The 19,498-nt window shown below is 31.0% G+C and overlaps 1 protein-coding gene across 1 annotated transcript in view; it reads right to left on the reverse strand.

Annotated features, from left to right (window-relative positions):
• The window catches only part of LOC118192918 (T-box transcription factor T-A-like), a 110,366-nt gene that overhangs the window by 3,257 nt on the left and 87,611 nt on the right, over nucleotides 1–19,498 (reverse strand). Inside the window, exons 4-6 of the mRNA XM_085826493.1 lie at nucleotides 10,085–10,140; nucleotides 4,664–4,713; nucleotides 4,185–4,346 (exon numbers count right to left, since the gene is read on the reverse strand). Of these exons, the coding sequence (XP_085682619.1) occupies nucleotides 4,185–4,346; nucleotides 4,664–4,713; nucleotides 10,085–10,140 (268 nt within the window). The remainder of the gene's footprint in view (nucleotides 1–4,184; nucleotides 4,347–4,663; nucleotides 4,714–10,084; nucleotides 10,141–19,498) is intronic.

The following is a 19,498-nucleotide window of genomic DNA, read 5'->3' on the forward strand; positions in this document are numbered from 1 at the left end:
TACACTCTCCATTTTCACATCGTCACGAAACGTAGGCACTTAGCTATTTTACGAACTTAAAATAAATTTCGTGTTTCAATAAATCGATTAAATACGAATTTATTTAACAAAGGGAGCTTAGCACCTTTTCAACAGGATTTTTTCTAAAAAAGTTGATTTTTTAAAATGTACAGTTTATTTTTCTTTGATGTTTGGACACGTTAAACTTTCATCCTTGCGACTGCTTTTACAAAAAGAATTTTGGAAAAATAATAATATTTTGTATTTTTTTTTTTTTTTTTAATTTAAGAGATTCGCCAATTTCATTGTCATTTTTTTATATATAGTGTTACGAATTTGGTATTTAAAAAGCTAATGTTAGTTCAATTATAAATTAAATGGTTTTATTTCTCGCACAGTGCAGCGCGTGACGAATATTAAAAGAAAGCTAAGCCGGAAAATTGAAAATACAAGAGCGCGTGCATTAAATAAATAAATATCTCTTTTTGATTTCGAGAAAGTACTCGAAAATTCTAGCGCGTGATTTTAAAATCTTATAAAAGGAGGAAAACATCTCAGTTCGTAGTAGTTGCTTAGTTTGTTGTTGTTTAGAAAACTGCTCTTGTTGATTGTAGCGAATTCGCGGATTAGCTTTCTTTAGCTGTTTTGAATTACGTTCTGTTGGACATTTGATTAGTTAAAAGATAACTACTGTGAGATATTGTAATACTGCATGATAATTTGATAAAATTTAAGCATTTTTGTTGTGATCATAATAAATTTTTGTTCATTTTTCATCGGACTTGTGCATTCATTTCATAACGAACCCGTACGCACGCAACAATTTTTGGTGTCAGAAGTGGGATTTGAATGCCAATAACAAGAGCGATGGAAGAGCAATTAAGGCAGTTAATATCAGCCTTTGCCTCATTTAAAGAAGAAATTAAAGAGGAAATGAAATTGGGCCAGGAATCCGTTAAGGAAGAAATGCAATTGGGCCAAGATTCCGTTAAAGGAGGGATGAGATCCGTTAAAAAGGAAATGGAAGCCGTTCACGAAAAGTTGGAAGCTGGTCAAGTAACTTTTAAAGAAGACATAAAAGCTGTACAAGAAAAGATTGAAGCGATTGATCATTTCATAACGAACCCGTACGCATGCAACAATATAATACATTTTTATTGGGTTTTTTTTTTTGATAAAGTTGTTCTGCAGAGTAAAATTCTGCACGGAATTTTTTGTTTTTTGAGTTTCTTTCATGTTATTTTTTGCTTATTTCACTATTTGTAAGATATTAAAAAGTTTTGCATGATTTTTTTTTCTTCAACGGAAAGTTGGTTAATTTTTTTATTAGGATAATTAATATTTGTATTTAGGGATATAGCTTATTTCATTGTAATTTATTTTGAAAATATAAGATAAAATATCATTAATTATACTTTGCTTTTCAGAACTTTTTTTTTTTCGTATTCTTTTATGTTATTTATTGCTCATTTCACTGTTTTTAAGATATTGAAAAGTTTTGAGTGATTTTTTTTAGGAAACAAAGTTCTTAACTTCCTTTATACCATTTGAGTTCTTAAGATTTTGCAAAGGGAAGTTGGTTAATTTATTTATTAGGATAATTAATATTTGTTTTAAGGGATATTGCTTATTTCATTGTAATTTTGTTATATGTAATAACTTTTTTTTATGAAATTGTTCTGCAGAGTAAAATTCTGCGCAGTTTTTAAATTTAACGTTTGGTGTTTCCTTCAGCCATTCTTCCGGTACATTTAAAAGCCAGACGAAGGCTGGCAGCGAAGCTGCTAGCAGAAAATAAATTAAGATTATTGCATCACTTTTAAGCTTTTTCAGTGAGAACAGGAAGTTAACATTTTAAATACGTTTTTCATTCGTTCATTTTAGTGTACTAAAAATGGATTCAATGCCTTGAAAGTGAGCAAAGATTACCGCACTTAACAATCACACAACTATGATTGCGTAACAAATATTGCTTCCACTGTTGCTTTTAAAAAAAACCAAAGTTTATCGAATTCTGAGGAGACCCAGTGACCATTGATTCATTTTCTCTTGAAAGTAAGGGCGAGTGTGGAAGGAAAGGGAAAACAGCTCCGAAATCTGATCGATTCCTACTTTGAAATGGCTTTATTAATCCGGTAAAAATTAGCAGAGACCTTAAAAGAGATCTAATATGTACAGGTTTTGATATTCAACCTTCCAATGTGCAGCATAAACTTCTCACTGCTGGTTGGAAGACGAGAAAGTCTACTAAAAAACAAATTTGACATGTCAAATGAAGCGATTATTGTGGCCCACAGAAATACAAATCTTGGATTCTAAATGACAGGGAAAAGTTCATTTTAATCGATCAGACTCATGTATTGTTCATGGTTGCACATCTAACGTTGTTAGGCGAAGCAAAGGTTAATCAATAAGACCTCAACATATCCAAAAAACCCTAATGCACCCCCAAAACAAATGTTTTGGAGTTTTTTCATAGCAGATGGCACTGGAAATGTAGTTCCTATTGACCGAATGATAAATTCAAAGTACAGTAAGACCCCGCTTAACGCGGGGGATACGTTCCATCAAAGTAGAGCGTAATGCGAAACAGCGCTAAACGAGGCTATCTTTACATGTAAATATTGGGGTTAGGGGAAGATGGCTAGGAAATTGGTTAGGTATTAAATTTAGAAAATATTTTTTTTAATAAAAATAAAACCAAACATTTATTTCTTAAAGCCCAAATTAATACCACATTATTATTTCTTGCAAAAATAAAAAAAATATATATAAATAACAAAACGAATATTCTTAAAAAAAACAAATAAAATTCTCAGTCATATTTAGTTAGCCTTCCGCATTTTCAGTGTTCTGCCTTTTTGTGACAAAAGCATCTAATGTTGTTTGCCTTTCTCTTTTGCGTTGTTCTCTTAAAAGTTCTTCATAAACGGATAGAGCATCTCTAACACCACGCCTTACTTTTGAGCTCCTGTCAAAATTCGGATCATTTTCAATGAATTGATCCATTATTTTAGTTATGGTAGACAAACTCCTTTTTACAAACGCCATCGAAAGTTCTTTTTGCTCTTCTTCTGGATCACTGCTGTCAACATTTTTGTTCAGTCAATTCCTTGAGCTCATCATTAGAAAGACTAGCCGCTGCTTCTTGAATTATTTCTTCGACATCTTCCACATTTACCCCTTCAAAATATGTCTGTACAATACCGCATCAAACAAAAAATACAAGTACACTCTTTCGGATATGTATTTGAAACATATCGCTGCATAATATTTCGGGGAATCCCCGTATGCTGCGAGCGATTTCGTGGAGTCCCCGGGTTGAAATAAAAGAGCGCTAAACCGAAACAGCGTTAAGCGGGGTCTTACTGTATATATAAATTTTAAAACATAGGATTGTGTTATTTACGAAAACCTCTGCAGGGACATTTCAGCATGACTTGGCTGCATAGTTAAAATCAGTCAGAAGGTTCCTGCTGGAAAATAAAATTATTATGCTAAATTGCTTTGGAAATACCAGACTTAAATCGATATGGAACTCTGGAAACGCCAGACTTAACGATCGAAAACTTGTGACACATTGTCAAGGAATGTCTTTAAATGGATTGTACGCTAAAAAAGCGCATGATTAAGAATGCTATAACAGCGTATAAAGAAGCAAAACCCATATATGCATAAGGCTAGTAGAGTCGATGCCTAAGCGAGAAGTCTGGGGTAAAGAAAGATATATATTCCCTATTAATTTTATTAATATCACTGCATATGAAGGTATCTACATAAAATAACAAAAAAGAGCGTCTCAATTAATGTGCACACTATAGTATTTTGTTGCCAAGTTTATAAACATTTGCTTCATTAGCGTTAATGAACGATTAATGTTTCCACTGCCATTTAGTTTATACCTCATCTTCAGTAATCTTTTCCTTGCTTTCTAGCAATAATTTTGGCGCATTTTTTTTTTTTTTTTTTTTTTCAGTTTGTAATTTATAATACATTTATAATACTTTATTTATTTAATTCTGTAAAGTTTGCACTTTGATTTCTCGTAAAAAATTACTGTATTTTCTTGTTAATTTATTTCATTAAGAAATTAATGGGAAAGATATACTTGTTTGAAATTTTGACTTACGTATAACTATACATAAAATATCTAAGCATAATACATATAAAAATAGCAAACTTACTATCTTCCATAGAGTATTCTGGGAAAGAATTTCGGGTTTGGCAGACTCCACTGCATATTTGCGTATAGTCTTCTAACACTTCATACGTTACTGTTTTCTGTAGTTTTTTCTTAGGGCTGATTGGGTCTGGAAAAGTGGATGTGACTGCCACATCTTCAGATCCTTGAGAAATAGCAAAGAACGATGAAAATGAAGTAATATAATCCATAAAGAAGCAAAAGCTTAATATGCAACAAGCATTTATCTAATACCTTGGATATTGTTCCCTCAAAGGGTTTGATTAAACAAATATATATAAATATATATATTTTTGCATTAAGATCTTTCAAAAAGTGTTCTAATATTCTCTATATGTTCTATAACTGAAATAATTTACAATGAAACTGTTTAAATAAATTCCAAGCATTCCATGAATCTAATGTCTTTGGTATGAAAATATATTTAGAATTATTGTTAGCTAAAAAATGATACATACTTACCTAGTACCGGAATGCCACTAAACTCCAGATCGTGTTCTCTTTTCTTCGCACTAAATAAGAAAATGAAATCATTTTTATGAAATGGTAAAACAATTTAAAGCCAAATGCTGTAAATGAATGACTTACAATTCCTTTGGTAATTTACTGAGAAAAACCAAAGGTTTCTATCCTAGGTATGCGTATACCGAGTCAGAAACAGCGTTTAATAAATAAAATTATGTATTTCAATATATTTGAATTTATATCAATTGAATATGTTAATAGAAATATAATATGTGTATATATTTGAATTTGATTTTATATATATTTGAATATGATATTATATATATTTGAATTTATATCAATTGAATATGTTAATAGAAATATAATATGTGTATATATTTGAATTTGATTTTATATATATTTGAATATGATATTATATATATTTGAATTTATATCAATTGAATATGTTAATAGAAATATAAAATAAAGTTATAAAATATCAAGAAACGAGTATATTGCTTTCAAATCACTCAGAAATTACAGGTTTATTAAATTCTAAAGTAGTCTTGTGGAATGGCAGCACTTTTAGAATAGTATATACGAGGCGCATAGAAAATTAATCAAATACCTTATAATTCCCACACCACAATATTTGCGAAGCAAGAAGATATATCCATAGGAAAGCTACGTAAAGTAAAAGTCTAAAAATTTAAGGAAAACTCCATTAATCATATTTTTAATAAACAAAAGTTTAAAATTATTTTTTTCAATTTAGAAAACTGAAACTTCTACGTCTCAGATTTCATATAATTAATACTTTTTCTTTATAGTTTAAATTTAGATTGCAGATATTAAAAGTAATAAACCCTCGACATATTGAAACACTGAAATCAGAAAAATATGTACAAATTTAGGAATTTATTTTTGCAAAGACGTAATTAGAATTTTCTGTAAAGATGTTGAGGATTTCTAATGTTCTTTAACAAAGCTTTGATAGAGCCAGACATATCATGTACCAAACTTAATTCCCTTGTATACTGTGAAAACAAAATCATATGTTTAATAATAACAAAATAAATAAAACGCCTACAGGGAACAACACCAAACATTAAATTTTAAAACTGCACAGAATTTGACCCTGCAGAACTACTTTATTCAACAAAAAGAAAAGAAAATCTGAAAGGTTTCAGATTTTAAATTACGTCCATAGGAGGTTTTTTTTTTTTTTTTTTTTTTTTTTTTTTTTTATCATTTTGCGTGTTACCTTTATTAAATAGGTTGATCTTTACAATATGGTAACTGGTAGTTTGGCGACATTTTGGAGGCGATAAAGGTTACTACCTGGGACTTTGGTAATAATGTGAGCAGTACTCAGTTCCGATTACGCATTATTTTGTGTGAGGGAAATGAGAAATCATGGGATATGTCATGTGATATTAATGAACGAATTACGGTTCTTTAATCGGAAAAGGGGGGAAATCGGGAAAAAATCTGGAAATTTTGTATTTGGTTTATTCTGTGTTGTGTGAAACAGTGTTCGTGAATTTTTGGATCCTATGGCCGTAACTAAAGAAAAGTTTATCGGACACGTAATCAAGATTCTGAAGAAGATGAGGTAAGTTAGTATTTTTAATTATTTGTGGATATTATTTTTATGCATTGTTCTAAATGTAAGGTGGAAGTAAAGGAATTTGGTATTATTGGGAAAATTGTTATTAGCAATGATTTAGTTTAAAGTAATTAGGATTGTAAGGTAATTTTTATTAATTTAATGTATGTGCTCATTTATATTTTAAGCAGTGTTTTTGAATTTAATTATATTTTAATTAAATGATAGTTATTTTGTGAATTTTATGTTTGTAGGAATTTGGTATACGTTTAAGTTGAAGTAAACGTGCATGAAAATAATTTAAATATTTGATACTAAGTATTTGTAATGCTTGTGGTATGAATTTGTTGGTGACGTGTATAATGTAATAGATGATTTAGAGGTAAAAGTTTTTGGATATTTTATTTATTTTATATGTGGAAATGTTCATATTTGGAAAGGGTATAAACGTTTTCGCGATCATGTAATTTCATATATGTTCTTTTACCGAGTTTAAAGATTCAGAAAATTGTCATGTATTTTCGTGAAATTTCTGTAATTTATGAGAAAAAAGCAGTGTACATGGATATAGTGAAGAGTGTGCGCAATGGCATTTTTGTGTAATTCTGGGATGTTTTTTTAAGTAAAAATAAGTCGGCGTGTACATGGTTTATGTGTATGTGTTATTTTGAAAAACGCGTAAGGAGTATGGTATTGTTCACTTTTTCCCAATTTTGCAGTGAATATTTGTCATGATTAAGCAGTTTTGTTAGATAAAATTTCTAGCATAAGTGTAATTCGGCTAGTAGATTGTTGGAAGAAGTGTTCAGTAGATAAAAAGAAATTAAACATGTCTTTACTTCGTGAAGACAAAATGGCGGCGGGAAAAAAAAAATAGAGGGTTGCTGTAGGAGAGTTGGTCGGCAAATTTTCGCCAAAAAAACGCCAAGTTACCATAATGTAAAGATCAACCATTAAATATTATGTTCTTCGCACTTAAACCATAAAAATCAGTTCAAGAGCAATACCGCAAAATAATTTTAAATTGAGCATATCTTTAGAATTTCCGATACACAGTTTCACGCGCTGGAGATAAAAATGCTTTTTCTGTACAGCGTTGCCATTGCTCGCTTTGAAATCCTTGAGTTTGTTAACCAAAAATTCGTTAAAGTTTTACAAAATAGGAAATCTAAAATAAAACAAATTCCAAATTTTGGCTTCCAGATGCCTATATCAGCAGAAGGATTACGTTATTCAAAATTTGATGGCTCTAGGTACCACTGTTTTATCACAATGCGAGAAACATACATACATTTATGCAGATTCTTCATTATTAAATTTCTTAATGGCATGCTAATTGTTTTCCATATTTCAATTCTACGACTCAAATTATGCCAAACTGTCATGTTTTGTAAAAATCGCACGAGTAGTTTTTAAATAATCAGCTCTCAAAGTTTCAGCTTCTCAGTGTTAGTTGAATTTGATATATATTTATTAATATCTCTTTTTATTAAACTTATTTGATTCTTCCTTTCATATTTCAAAATTTAGGTACATTCTAAATAAAATTCGCCAAATTTTTATGATTTATTTTTTAAAATTGTATTTTCAAATAATTTTAATAAATTTTTTGAATTATAACCTATAAAATTTTGCTATCATCTCAAAGTAGATACCTGCAAAAAATTAGGTGTTTTTTTATTCCATATTTCCTAAGACATACGTGATTAACATTTTGGCGCATTTTGAAATTTGGTGTATTTATTATAAGCGACAATAACAAAAATGTGGTTTAAGCACTTTGTTAAAATTATTTGAAAGAATGAACGAAGATCTTTTTTGTCTCGCTCGTGCACAATGAAAAAAGGCAAAGGAAAATAGGTTCCTATAAATCAAGAAGTTCGCCAAGGAATTATTCTTGCCGCAAACTGAAAAAAAATGGCCCAATATAAATTTTTAAATTTCTCACTAAAAATTACAAAATTTAATATCTGGGCATAATTTGAGTCGTAAAAATCGAAAAACGGAAAAAAAAAAAAAAAAAAAAAAAAAAAAAAAAAAAAAATGTTATTTCAGAGAAAGTCCAATTTTGTGTCAAAATACTTATGTTAGAACAATGCTGTATATAAATCTAATATATATCCTAAGTCGCGCTTTCGATACGTGGAAAACGCAATTTAAATTTCATCAATCGGCCCAGTAGACCAGGAGATATAGAAATGTCCCTTTTCCCCTCCTGCAATGTACAGTTTGGCCCACCAGCGGCCGAGCGGTAAAGACGCTGAACACTGGTAGTTCGGTCTGAGGTTCGAATCCCGCGAACGGGCTGGCTGCATGGGCGTTTTCGTGGTTTTCCCCATGTGTAACGTGTATACGAGCCAGTTTCCCTTAGAAAGTCCTCCACGAAAGGCATCCCTCCCTTTAGGCAGATAGCCCTCGTGTGCTTTGCCATAATTAAATACACACACACACAATGTACAGTTCATTAGTGTCTTTAGTTTCTTCGATATTAACATGGTACGTGCAATTAGTGTAATTCCATATTTAAGGTTCATTGTTTTAGTAGCATTACATACATTTTTAGTTTCACAATTCAGAGCAAAATTTTCTTCAGTAATTGAAAATTTAAGCTGTTTCTTAGAAATATTCCCTTTGTGAATAGAATAGAATATATGAAACAACAGGCAGTGGAAGATGATAAATAAAATAAATGAGGGGAAAAAAAAAAAAAAAAAAAATCTGAAATTTTTCAGATTTTAAATTACGTCCAAAGGGGCGTTTTTTTAACGTTTTGAGTGTTACCTTTATTTATTAAATATCATGTTCTTTGCACTTAAACCATAAAATTCAGTTCAAGAGCAATATCGCAAAATAATGTAATTTCCGATATACACAGTCTCGCGAGCTGGAGATAAAAGTTTTTTTTTTTTTTTATATATAACGTTGCCATTTCTCGCTTTTAAAGCATTGAGTTTGTAAATCAAAAATTCGTTAAAGTTTTACAAAATATAAAATCTATAATAAAACAAATTCCAAATTTGGGATTTCAGATGCCCATATTCGCAGTAGGATTTCGTCATTCAAAATTCGATGGCTCTATGTACCATTGTTTTATCACAATGCGAGAAATAGACAATCATTTATGCAGATTTTTCATTATTTAATTTCTTCAAATATAATGCAGGACTCTAACATTTTGTGGCAACAGTTTGAAAAGTGAACCGATGTTTATGAGTCCGACGCAAAATCGCAAAACGAAAACAATAGTCCTTCAGGGACAAAGCCCCTTTGGACTAATAAAAGTAAACTTGCGTGTTCTGCTTGGGTTTATTATCTTTTTCCAGGGAGTATCAAATAATGAACATATCAAAGTATTATTCGAGGAAAGACTACTAAATAAATCGATTTTAATTTAATCGATATCTTATGAATAAGATTAGCGCAGAAAATATGCATCAAATTTTACGATAGAAATGGTGTAGTTTCATATGGCTGTGAAGCAACGAATAGAATCATTACAACTATGACTGTGGGCCAGCTCTATGTCAAAGAAAACGATCTCAAACGGTAACTACAGAATTCTCGCGCGGCAAATGCAACTACCAGAACCATAGCTGTAAATCTCTTGAGCAGAAAAAATGTAGCCCTCCAACTATAAATCTTTCATGCTATAAATGAAACCTGCCTCTATTTCTTACCTGCGGACTTAATAAGACAGCCAGATTCGAACCTGTCATAACATTTTAGTCATTGCGCTATTTAAAAGGGATTTTGAGAAATATACTTTATAAACCCATCATATTTTATGAAGCTTTAAAAATTGACAATGATATAAATATATTTTTACTCACTTTCTGCTTAGAGCTCCTTTGGCATTTTTGTTATAAAAACACTTCAGCATCGTGACCTGTAAATATAGATAAACGTCTTATTAATATCTAGACCAGCGATTCTGAACCGGTGGTACGCAAAAAACTAATTATTTTTAACTATTAAATTCAAAAATTAAATACCGCAACATCATGTTTAAGTCTTTCTCTAACACTCGCAAATCGATCTAAGCTTTGTTCAAAGTCTATAGTCGCTCACAAACTTTAGCAAAATAATCCGTTTTTATTTTGACAAATATTCTTTTTGCTAAAGACATAAAATTTGTCGTAAATGCTGTTTTTAAAAAGAAGACTAGAAATGAATGGCGTATTTAATAGGAAATGAAATTAAGTTCCTATAAAAAGATAATAATATCTCATTAATTCAAGAGTTGATTTATTAGCATATGTGCACTCTATATCGCCACCGTTTCCGGCTCACATTATTCTATTTTCAATTAGAATCATTTTGCTGCACCGATCTGCTTTCGAGAATATCATCTTTTGTTTTTGTATACTGTGCATTTAAATATTTGTGAAAAAACAACAAAACAAATTTAGATTTCCATAACGGAAACATGGTTAGGATTGACAAAGTGAAAAAGGGATGATTGATTCACAGGTGATGGATCCAGGACAATCTACTAGCATTAAAAATAATACAAAGAAAAAAAAAATTGTTTGTAGAAAATATAATGAAAATTATTTATCATATGAGTTTACTACGAATGGAGATGAAACGGACCCTTGACCTCAATGTGTTCTATTATCCAATCAAAGTATGAAACCATCGTTTCTTAGAAGATATCTCGAATCTAAGCATTCTTGCGGCGTCTGTACGAACGTATGTACGTACGTATCTCGCATAACTCAAAAACAAGTAGCCTCAGAAAGTTGAAATTTTGTATGTGGGACTGCTATAACATGTTGATGTGCACCTCGTATTTTGGTTGCAATCGGCCGCACCAAACGTATACAAATATATTTATATATATATCCACTCTGTTACCCGGCTCAGTGATCTCAGTTTCTTTACTCTTATATGTTTGTAAGTTGTGCATTTTTTGCTTTAAAAAAGATTGAATTATGTTGTTCTTTATCTTCCGGTTAAGACTTTTATGCCTTTAGTAAATCTGTATGCAATATTTTTAGAATTATCAACAAATTTAAAGTTGTTTAAGTGCCGCTAAGCCTAATAATATTTTTGATGGCGGATATTGCTTGTTTATATTTGAAACAGCAGAATAGGGGATTTGTTGCTAATCTAAAGAAACTTAGCTTCTCAACAACAAAGATAATGTCTTCATTTATTATTGCGAATTAAATCATGCTTAATCCTTTCTTGAATTTTCTCGAGGAAATATGTGTTTAAGATTTAACTGAATTAACTGATTTTTTAAGAACTGAATTAATTGAATGCGAAATACTCAATCGTCTGTGAAAAACATTTTCTTTTTTGTTTTGTTTGATTAATTTCTTTTATACATCGTTTTAGCTTTATTATAGCATTTAAATAGAACATGTGGCAACGATTAGATAATTCTTTAAATGATATAAATTTTGTGCATTCTGAGTTACAATATGAACGAAATATAACACTGTTAAGTGAGCCTAGCGCCAGAGTGTCGCTATGGTAAACAAATAGAGTGAATTTTAAAGAATGCATTTATTCTTGGTTTATGTGCGGTCGGCGAAGTAGATTTAATTCAATCCAATAAGTTTAAATGAAATGCAAGACAAAATGCATATAATTTAATATTCCGTACAAGGAAGTCATGTTGTGTACACATCAGATTTTTTATTACTATAAAAGCAATTATTTTCGCAAGGAAATATAAGTTTCGCGAAATACATTTTTTTTCACCTCAAATAATAATAAAAAGTCAGTACTCTTCTGTAATAGGCAGGTCCCAAATTTTAATCTTTTTTTTTTTTTTTTTTTTTCCTCCCTCGAAAATTCGTCATAGAGGGAACAACATGGACCTTATAAGAGATAGACCAAACCAATGGGAGGGGCGCGCGTCATCGACATGTGGACAAGAAAGAGTAGGGACAATCTGGTTTACTTTAACACTGAAACCTACGGCGTTTGTATCACATAACTCTTTTTAATTATTAAATGTGATACGTTGTATAGTGATGAAATTATGAAAGTAAAATTTTTTTTCAAATAGGATTTAATATTTAAAAAGCACTTTTTACTGCATTTCGCGCATTTTTTTCACGCGTATTTCTTGTCCGAACATTTTTACTTTGGTAAAACGGTAAAAACTCTAAGCACAAAATTTATCAACTTAATTTTGCGTAAAAATAAAGTAAAGCTAAATATGCTTGATAGTACGTGATACTTTGAAATAAATAAGGTAAAATTAAACAAGATCTGATAATTTTTTTAAAAAATGTAATGAACATTTTCAGGCAGTGATTTTTAAAACTATAATAACATTACAAAATGATCATTTATTTGATTACATCATCATTAAATTATTAACACTAAGGTGAATTATTTATTTTAGTAATTTATAAAATTCGAAGCATAAAAGTTTTTGAGTGTAATGAAGGGGAAAAAAAGATAAAATTAAATTAAAAGCACTCTGATTTTATATTACGCCCAAAAGAAACCTTTTTTTAACATTATGTGCGTTACCTGTATTTATTGAATGTCATGTTCGTCGCCCGTAAACCGCATACATTTGAAAAAAAAACAGCATATCTTTAGAATTTCCGAAATTTTATTTTCCGTACAGTGTTACTATTGCTCGCTTTGAACTCGTTAAGTTTGTTAATAAAAAATTTGTTAAAGTTTTACAAAATATGAAATAGATTAAAACAAACTCGACATTCGGCCGTCCAGATGCCCATGTTCGGGTGGAGAATTACATTATTCAAAATTTGATGGCTCTAGATACAGCCGCCGTTTTTGTCACAGTGCGAGAAACATACATGTATTCATGCAGATTCTTCATTATTTAATTTCTTTAAATATAATACAAGGCGATAATATTTGGTAACAACAATTTGCAAGGAGACACGGACATTTATAGTGAAACAGCACAAAATGCCGCTTCGAGCTAATAAATTAAATTAACAGTAAATAAAAAAAAATCTTATGCAGAACTAAAAATAAATTGATAAAATAATCACTATAAAGTACCAGCAAAATTAGTTATTACGGTTAAATACAATTTTAATATTAGAATTAAATGTATAAAAATTAAGGAGTCAAAAGTGTTTATCACTATGATGTATTATGAAATATAATTGAAATAAAATTCCTTTGTAGAAATTGTGCTATAATACTCTTCTATAATTTTAAAAAAGCAGCAAAATTTAGAATTTTAAACAAAACATTTAAAAATTCGTTTTTAAATATTTTAGTATTTTTTCCTTATTTACACCAATAAAAAGCATAAAAAATGCAAGAAAAAATTGCTTGTTTGAAATTTTCTATTAGTTCAGATTTAAAATATTAATTTCTAAAAGAAGTAGTTACAAATTTCCTTACAGCGTAGAAAAAGCTAAAAAAAAATCCATCCCTGATAATGTCAGACCTGAAAGCATGCAATAGCTTTATAATTATTTGGAACGCTAATTATGCTTGATAAATATGCTAAATTTTTAAAAATCAATCTCAGTTTCAAAAATAAAAATATGGAGAAATTCTAATTTGTGCAATGAGGCGCTACAACCAGCTTTTTCTTCACAATTATACACGCTGCAATAGGCAACCCACTGTTAAATTTCTGTAAGTCGTTCCTACTCCTCCGGATGTGATCAAGGTGACAGCCGGGAACGCATCAGACGAGGGAGAAAACCCATTTGGGTTGGTCTATTTCTTATAAGGTCCATGGGGAACAAAAGGAATCTACTCAAGAATAACAATTAAAGCCTCGTTTCCACTACTGCGTACGAACGCGTTGCGTCAATTGAAGACACGCCTACGGCATCCGTAGAAGCGTTTCCAGTGCCGCGTATCCGTAGAATATTTTCATTTTCCGCCGCTAGGTGTCACTGTAATATTTTGACGCCAAACAAGCAGCTTGCGAGTTACGATGTTAAACATCTGAATTTTTCCCGCTTAAACGAGTATTGTTTGTTTTGGATTTGATATGGATCCTGACGTAAAACGCAGAAAAGTTTTGTTTACTAAATTCCATGTTATTGGAAATTTTTATTTCTTCTTATGAACTGCGAAAGTAAAGTACGCTAGCAATTTTTAAATAAGTAAGGATATAATGCATATTATGAACATCACTAATTCCATAGAAGCTGAAGTAAATTAAAATTTTTTTTTTTTTTTTTGCGTTTCTAGAAGCCTTAAATATTAATGAAATAATATATATATTATTAAAACTAAAATGTGCTGTTAGTAAAAATAAATAAATAAATAAAATAAAAAAGTTAAAGGAATTAAAAAATAGTTGGTACTTTAAAAATACAAAGCAACTGTAAAGTAAGGTTCACAATATTTACACAAAATTTGCGGATCATGCATTCGTAGACGTTCTTTGCTTGAGCTCAGTCTGAGCTGTGACAGCAAACGTGAAGGACGTGTTTTTTTGGTTACTTTCTGAGAAAAAAAGTATAAGCTTGTGGCTTTGTGAGCTAAACTTAGTACCCAGTATTAAAAGGAAGGAAAAAAAAAAAAAAAAAAGCAACATATCTTTTGCGCACGAAAAACGTGAGAAAGCCTTTTTTATGTGTATTGATAAAAAAAAAAATGCTGTCTGTAATTTTCAGCGCTAAAAATGAAGCGGAATGTTCTATACGGCAAATAATTTTTGCGATATACCACCTTAAAAAAGACACAGGTGATTCACTAACACACAGTTTACGCTAGAAATTTTATTACAGATTTCACATGAGAATCCACCGAATTTTCCACTCCGTTGCCTTTTATAAAAATAAAAGTTACAAATCTAAACAAAAAACATATCATCAAAAGATACAAAAAATGGAATATGAGGAGGAAATGAATCCATAACAAACTCTTCAATTATTGGCATAAAAATTGGCGGCCAAAAGCAGTCTCCGACGGTGGCTTATTCTGATTGGTTGAATTTCTTCAGTTCCCGGCGGGTTTTAGCCGCCCATCCCACCAGCGGCCAAGCGGTAAAGTCGCTGAACACTGGTAGTTCGGTCCGAGGTTCGAATCCCGCGAACGGGCTGGCTGCATGGGCGTTTTCATGGTTTTCCCCATAAGTAACGTGTATACGAGCCAGTTTCCCTTAGAAAGTCTTCCACGAAGGCATCCCTCCCCTTAGGCAGATAGCCCTCGAGACTTTGCCATAATCACACACACACACACTGAATGTGAAGGCCATGCATGAACACATTTTGATCACTTCACATAATTTCTTTGAAAGCCTTAGAACCTCTTCCTACGCTTCTATTAGAAGCCTGTGCGATTATTACCCTACTGTTGAATATGTGGTTAAAAGGCCCCGCACCATACATCACAACCCGTCTTTGTAGTTGTATTTATGTAAATAGTTTTCAGCTTATTTTTAAATGCAACATTTGCCACCACGACCAGGAATGCCAGTCCCAAGCTCTGAAAGTTTTTTACGCCTCCGGGTGACAAATGTACCTAAAGTACAACTTATTTTACTACCGTGATTGGCCTTTGGCAACTCTGAACTTTTGTAGTCTGTGTAGTTGAAAACCAAGTGCGAGCGAAAGCAATTGGAATTGGACACAAAATTTGCTATGCTTGTACACCGCTGACTTCAGGTCATAGCTGGATAATTTATTAGAAATCTCGTTTGTTTTAAAATGCACTATATGCAATTATATTTTATGCATAATCCATAAAATATTATTTTTAATTTAAACATTTTTAATTCATATCTCTTTTTATAGAAGAAGTTATAAAAATAAGATTTTTCTCTTTATACATTAGGTAAAGAAAATGGAAATATTTAATTAATTAATTCCTGCGCTTCTGCTGGAGAGGACTGAATTTAAAAGCAATTATTATAGTATTTGTTGTTAAAAAAAATGTTTAGGGCATTAATACTGTCTCCTGTTAATTGGAATGAAAGTTTAGAGTCGTAAACATCCCAAAGTCTGAGCACATGTATATACGTTCACATAAAAGTGAAACAAAAATATATATCTACAGGGTTTCAAAATAAATTACATTTAAATAATTCTCTTGCGCCATTGCTGCAAGGAATGAAATTTGAATTTAACAAACATTTTCTATTCGTAAAAAGCAAATTTAAAGTTAATTAAATTTAAATGAAATTTAATGCAAACAAATAAATGATTAATTATTGCTGCGAACTAATATACAATATCATTTAAATTCTGAGAGCATACGTAAACCAAGTGCAAGTATCAAAATCCATGAATAAATATATAATTCCAAAAATTTATTTATCCTATTATTCACTTATGCATTTTTATAATTTTTTTAGGATTAAATTTATCCTATTATTCACTTATGCATTTTTATAATTTTTTTAGGATTAAGAATCTATCCTATTATTCACTTATGCATTTTTATAATTTTTTTAGGATTAATAATCTATCCCATTATTCACTTATACATTTTTATAAATTTTTTAGGATTAATAAATTATTGGAATTATATATTTATTTATAGATTTTCATACTTCCACTTGATTTACATATGCTCTCAGAATTTAAATGATATTGTAGATTAGTTCATAGTAATAATTAATCATTTATTTATTTGCATTAAATTTCATTTAAATTTAATGAACTTTAAATTTGCTTTTTACGAATAGAGAATGTTTGTTAAATTCAAATATATATGTACAGGGTATGCTTTAAATTAGCATTATATAATCTTCAAACTTTTTGCGGGGGAAAATTTAAATAAATAAGAGCATAAATAAAACAATATATTTAACGCATATAATAACAGAAATAAATTATAAAACACGAATATAGATTAAATTGGAACAAAAAGCTGAGAAAGTTGCAGACAGGGTGCAAAAAGCGTATGGGATCGAACTCACGACCCCCGAAAAGTAAACATTATTACCGTCAACTTTACTACTAAGTTAACATCACACGGAAGGTCCTATGCATATTTTGTTTTATATACATCATCAAGTAAATCAATCCTTAAAACTAAATTTTTTGGTCCTATTTCAGTGTGCTATCGTCTGAAAAATTCCCCATATAGTTTGTTCCTCAGCTTCTAGTACATTTTTTACAAAAAACATTATCTTTTAAAGTGGCGTTCCGATTGAAGTTAAACGGGCTGCTAAAAATATATTTCATGTGCTTACAAATGTATGTTTGCCAAAAAGATATATTTATAAAGGGAAATACAAATTTAACATACTCTTTAATGCAGTGAAATATTTAAAAGGCTATCAAATTTAATTTATAATTAATGTTTTTAGTTTTTACCTGTTTCAAAAGAAAAAAAAAAAAAAAAAAAAAAAAAAAAAAAAAAAAAAAACAAATCTTTTAATCATATCTAATTTGTTATAGCAGTTTGATATAATCAGACATTCATTTTCAATTAAAGGTAAATGATTATGCAGAACTAGGAAATAATTGTCAGGACAATTTTTGCTATTTCATGGACTTGGAATTATAATTTTTGCCGCTGATTTTCTTGAACTGAATTTCTTGAACGCCTGATTTTATCTGCGAACAAGTACTGTCGTTGCAGTTATCTTATTTTTCTTAACTAAATTCAGCTGATTACTGTCTTTTTCAGCAAGCAGATTTCTCACTATAATGTTAATTCAGAAATCAGTATTTTTTCGCAAAACATTCTTTCCCTAAGCGAGCTTTCATCGCTACTTCTGCCGCCATTAATTTTTGGTGACAACATGTGATTGCTCCTTTTTTACCACGTGACCCCCAACGCATCCGCAGACATATGGATAGAAGTTGAACATAGTTGAACTTCATCCGTCACCGCACATCGACCGGATTGCAGATGTCAATCAAAGTGAAGTCGCTCGCTAATTGGAGAAACGCACACGCACAGCAACGCCTATGCAGCAGTGGAAATGGGCCTTTAGGCTTATCAACCGCTGAGTACTGGTAGTTCGGCCCAGTTTTCGAAACCTAGCGAAACGGGGTGCCTGCAGGGACGTTTCCGTGGTTTTCCCAATGTGTAAGATATATACGAGCCCATTTCCTCTAAAGGGTCCTCCACGAAGGCATCTCTCCCGTTAGGCAGATATCCTTCGAGTGTTACTATAAATAAATCAACTAAACCAAACCATTCCTGAGTTTTATAATTAAATGTGAACATAAATATCTTATGCTTTGCGGTGTGGCAATACAAAGATTTTCAACTACTGAGTTTTAATAAATGTGTGTGTGTGATTATGGCAAAGCCTCGAGGGCTATCTGCCTAAGGGGAGGGATGCCTTCGTGGAGGACTTTCTAAGGGAAACTAGCTCGTATACACGTTACACATGGGGAAAACCACGAAAACGCCCATGCAGCCAGCCCGTTCGCGGGATTCGAATCTCGGACCGAACTACCAGTGTTCAGCGACTTTACCGCTCGGCCGCTGGTGGGCTGAGTTTTAATAAATAGTTCATTAACTTTGTTCGGTATATATATATCAAGAGTGTGGACTCCATAGGGGTTTAGTAAATTTTTTTATAACAGTGCAAACAGTGACTTTTCTGTTGCTTTGAAGACCAGGTATTTAAAATTTCATCAAGGTCGAAATAAAACTACCTTTTTCTAATTTAAAACACTAAGTGACTCTTCCTTATTTATACAGAGCTTGGTTTGCAAACATTATTTGCAAAGGAATTAAGTTTAGTACTGAAATCTTTTGATATTTTATAAATGCTAATTCTTTTTTCCATTTTTGTGGGAAAATTTTGTATTTGCTATTCATTCAATTTTATTAATCTGAAATATAACAGAGTTTAAAGACTAATTAGAGCTTAGAGCTACTTGGCATGAAATGAGAAAAATTAAGTAAATAATACGTATTGAAAAATTTTTAATTTTTGCAATTCAATACATTTTTATGCATTTATAACTAATAACAGTAGTCATTTTCATGTTTTCAAATTTTTATGTGCATTCCTTTTCCTAAATTATAAAATTCTTAATTCAGAAATCGCCGCTGAATATTCTTGACTTTCTTGATTTGAGCGGAGATACCCCATTAGACACAGCCTGTGCACATAACTGCCCAGAAGCTGTTCAAATCCTGTTGTCGCAAGGTAGTAGTGTGAATGTCAAAGGCTTTCCACGACGTGGTCCTCTACTCAGTGCTATATGTAATGCCGCAGAATATGCAATGCCAATTGCATCTCTGCTTCTAGACGCTGGTGCAAGCGTAAGTAGCGAAATCATATCAATGTTTTGAAATGTTTAGTTTGAATTTTTGTTGTTGTGATTAATCTCACTTGTCTGATGCTAGAAAAAGGC

Source organism: Stegodyphus dumicola, chromosome 11 (assembly GCF_044657685.1).
Source record: "Stegodyphus dumicola isolate Sdum_Otavi_A_Nest chromosome 11, ASM4465768v1".
NCBI classification, from domain to species: Eukaryota; Metazoa; Arthropoda; class Arachnida; order Araneae; family Eresidae; genus Stegodyphus; species Stegodyphus dumicola.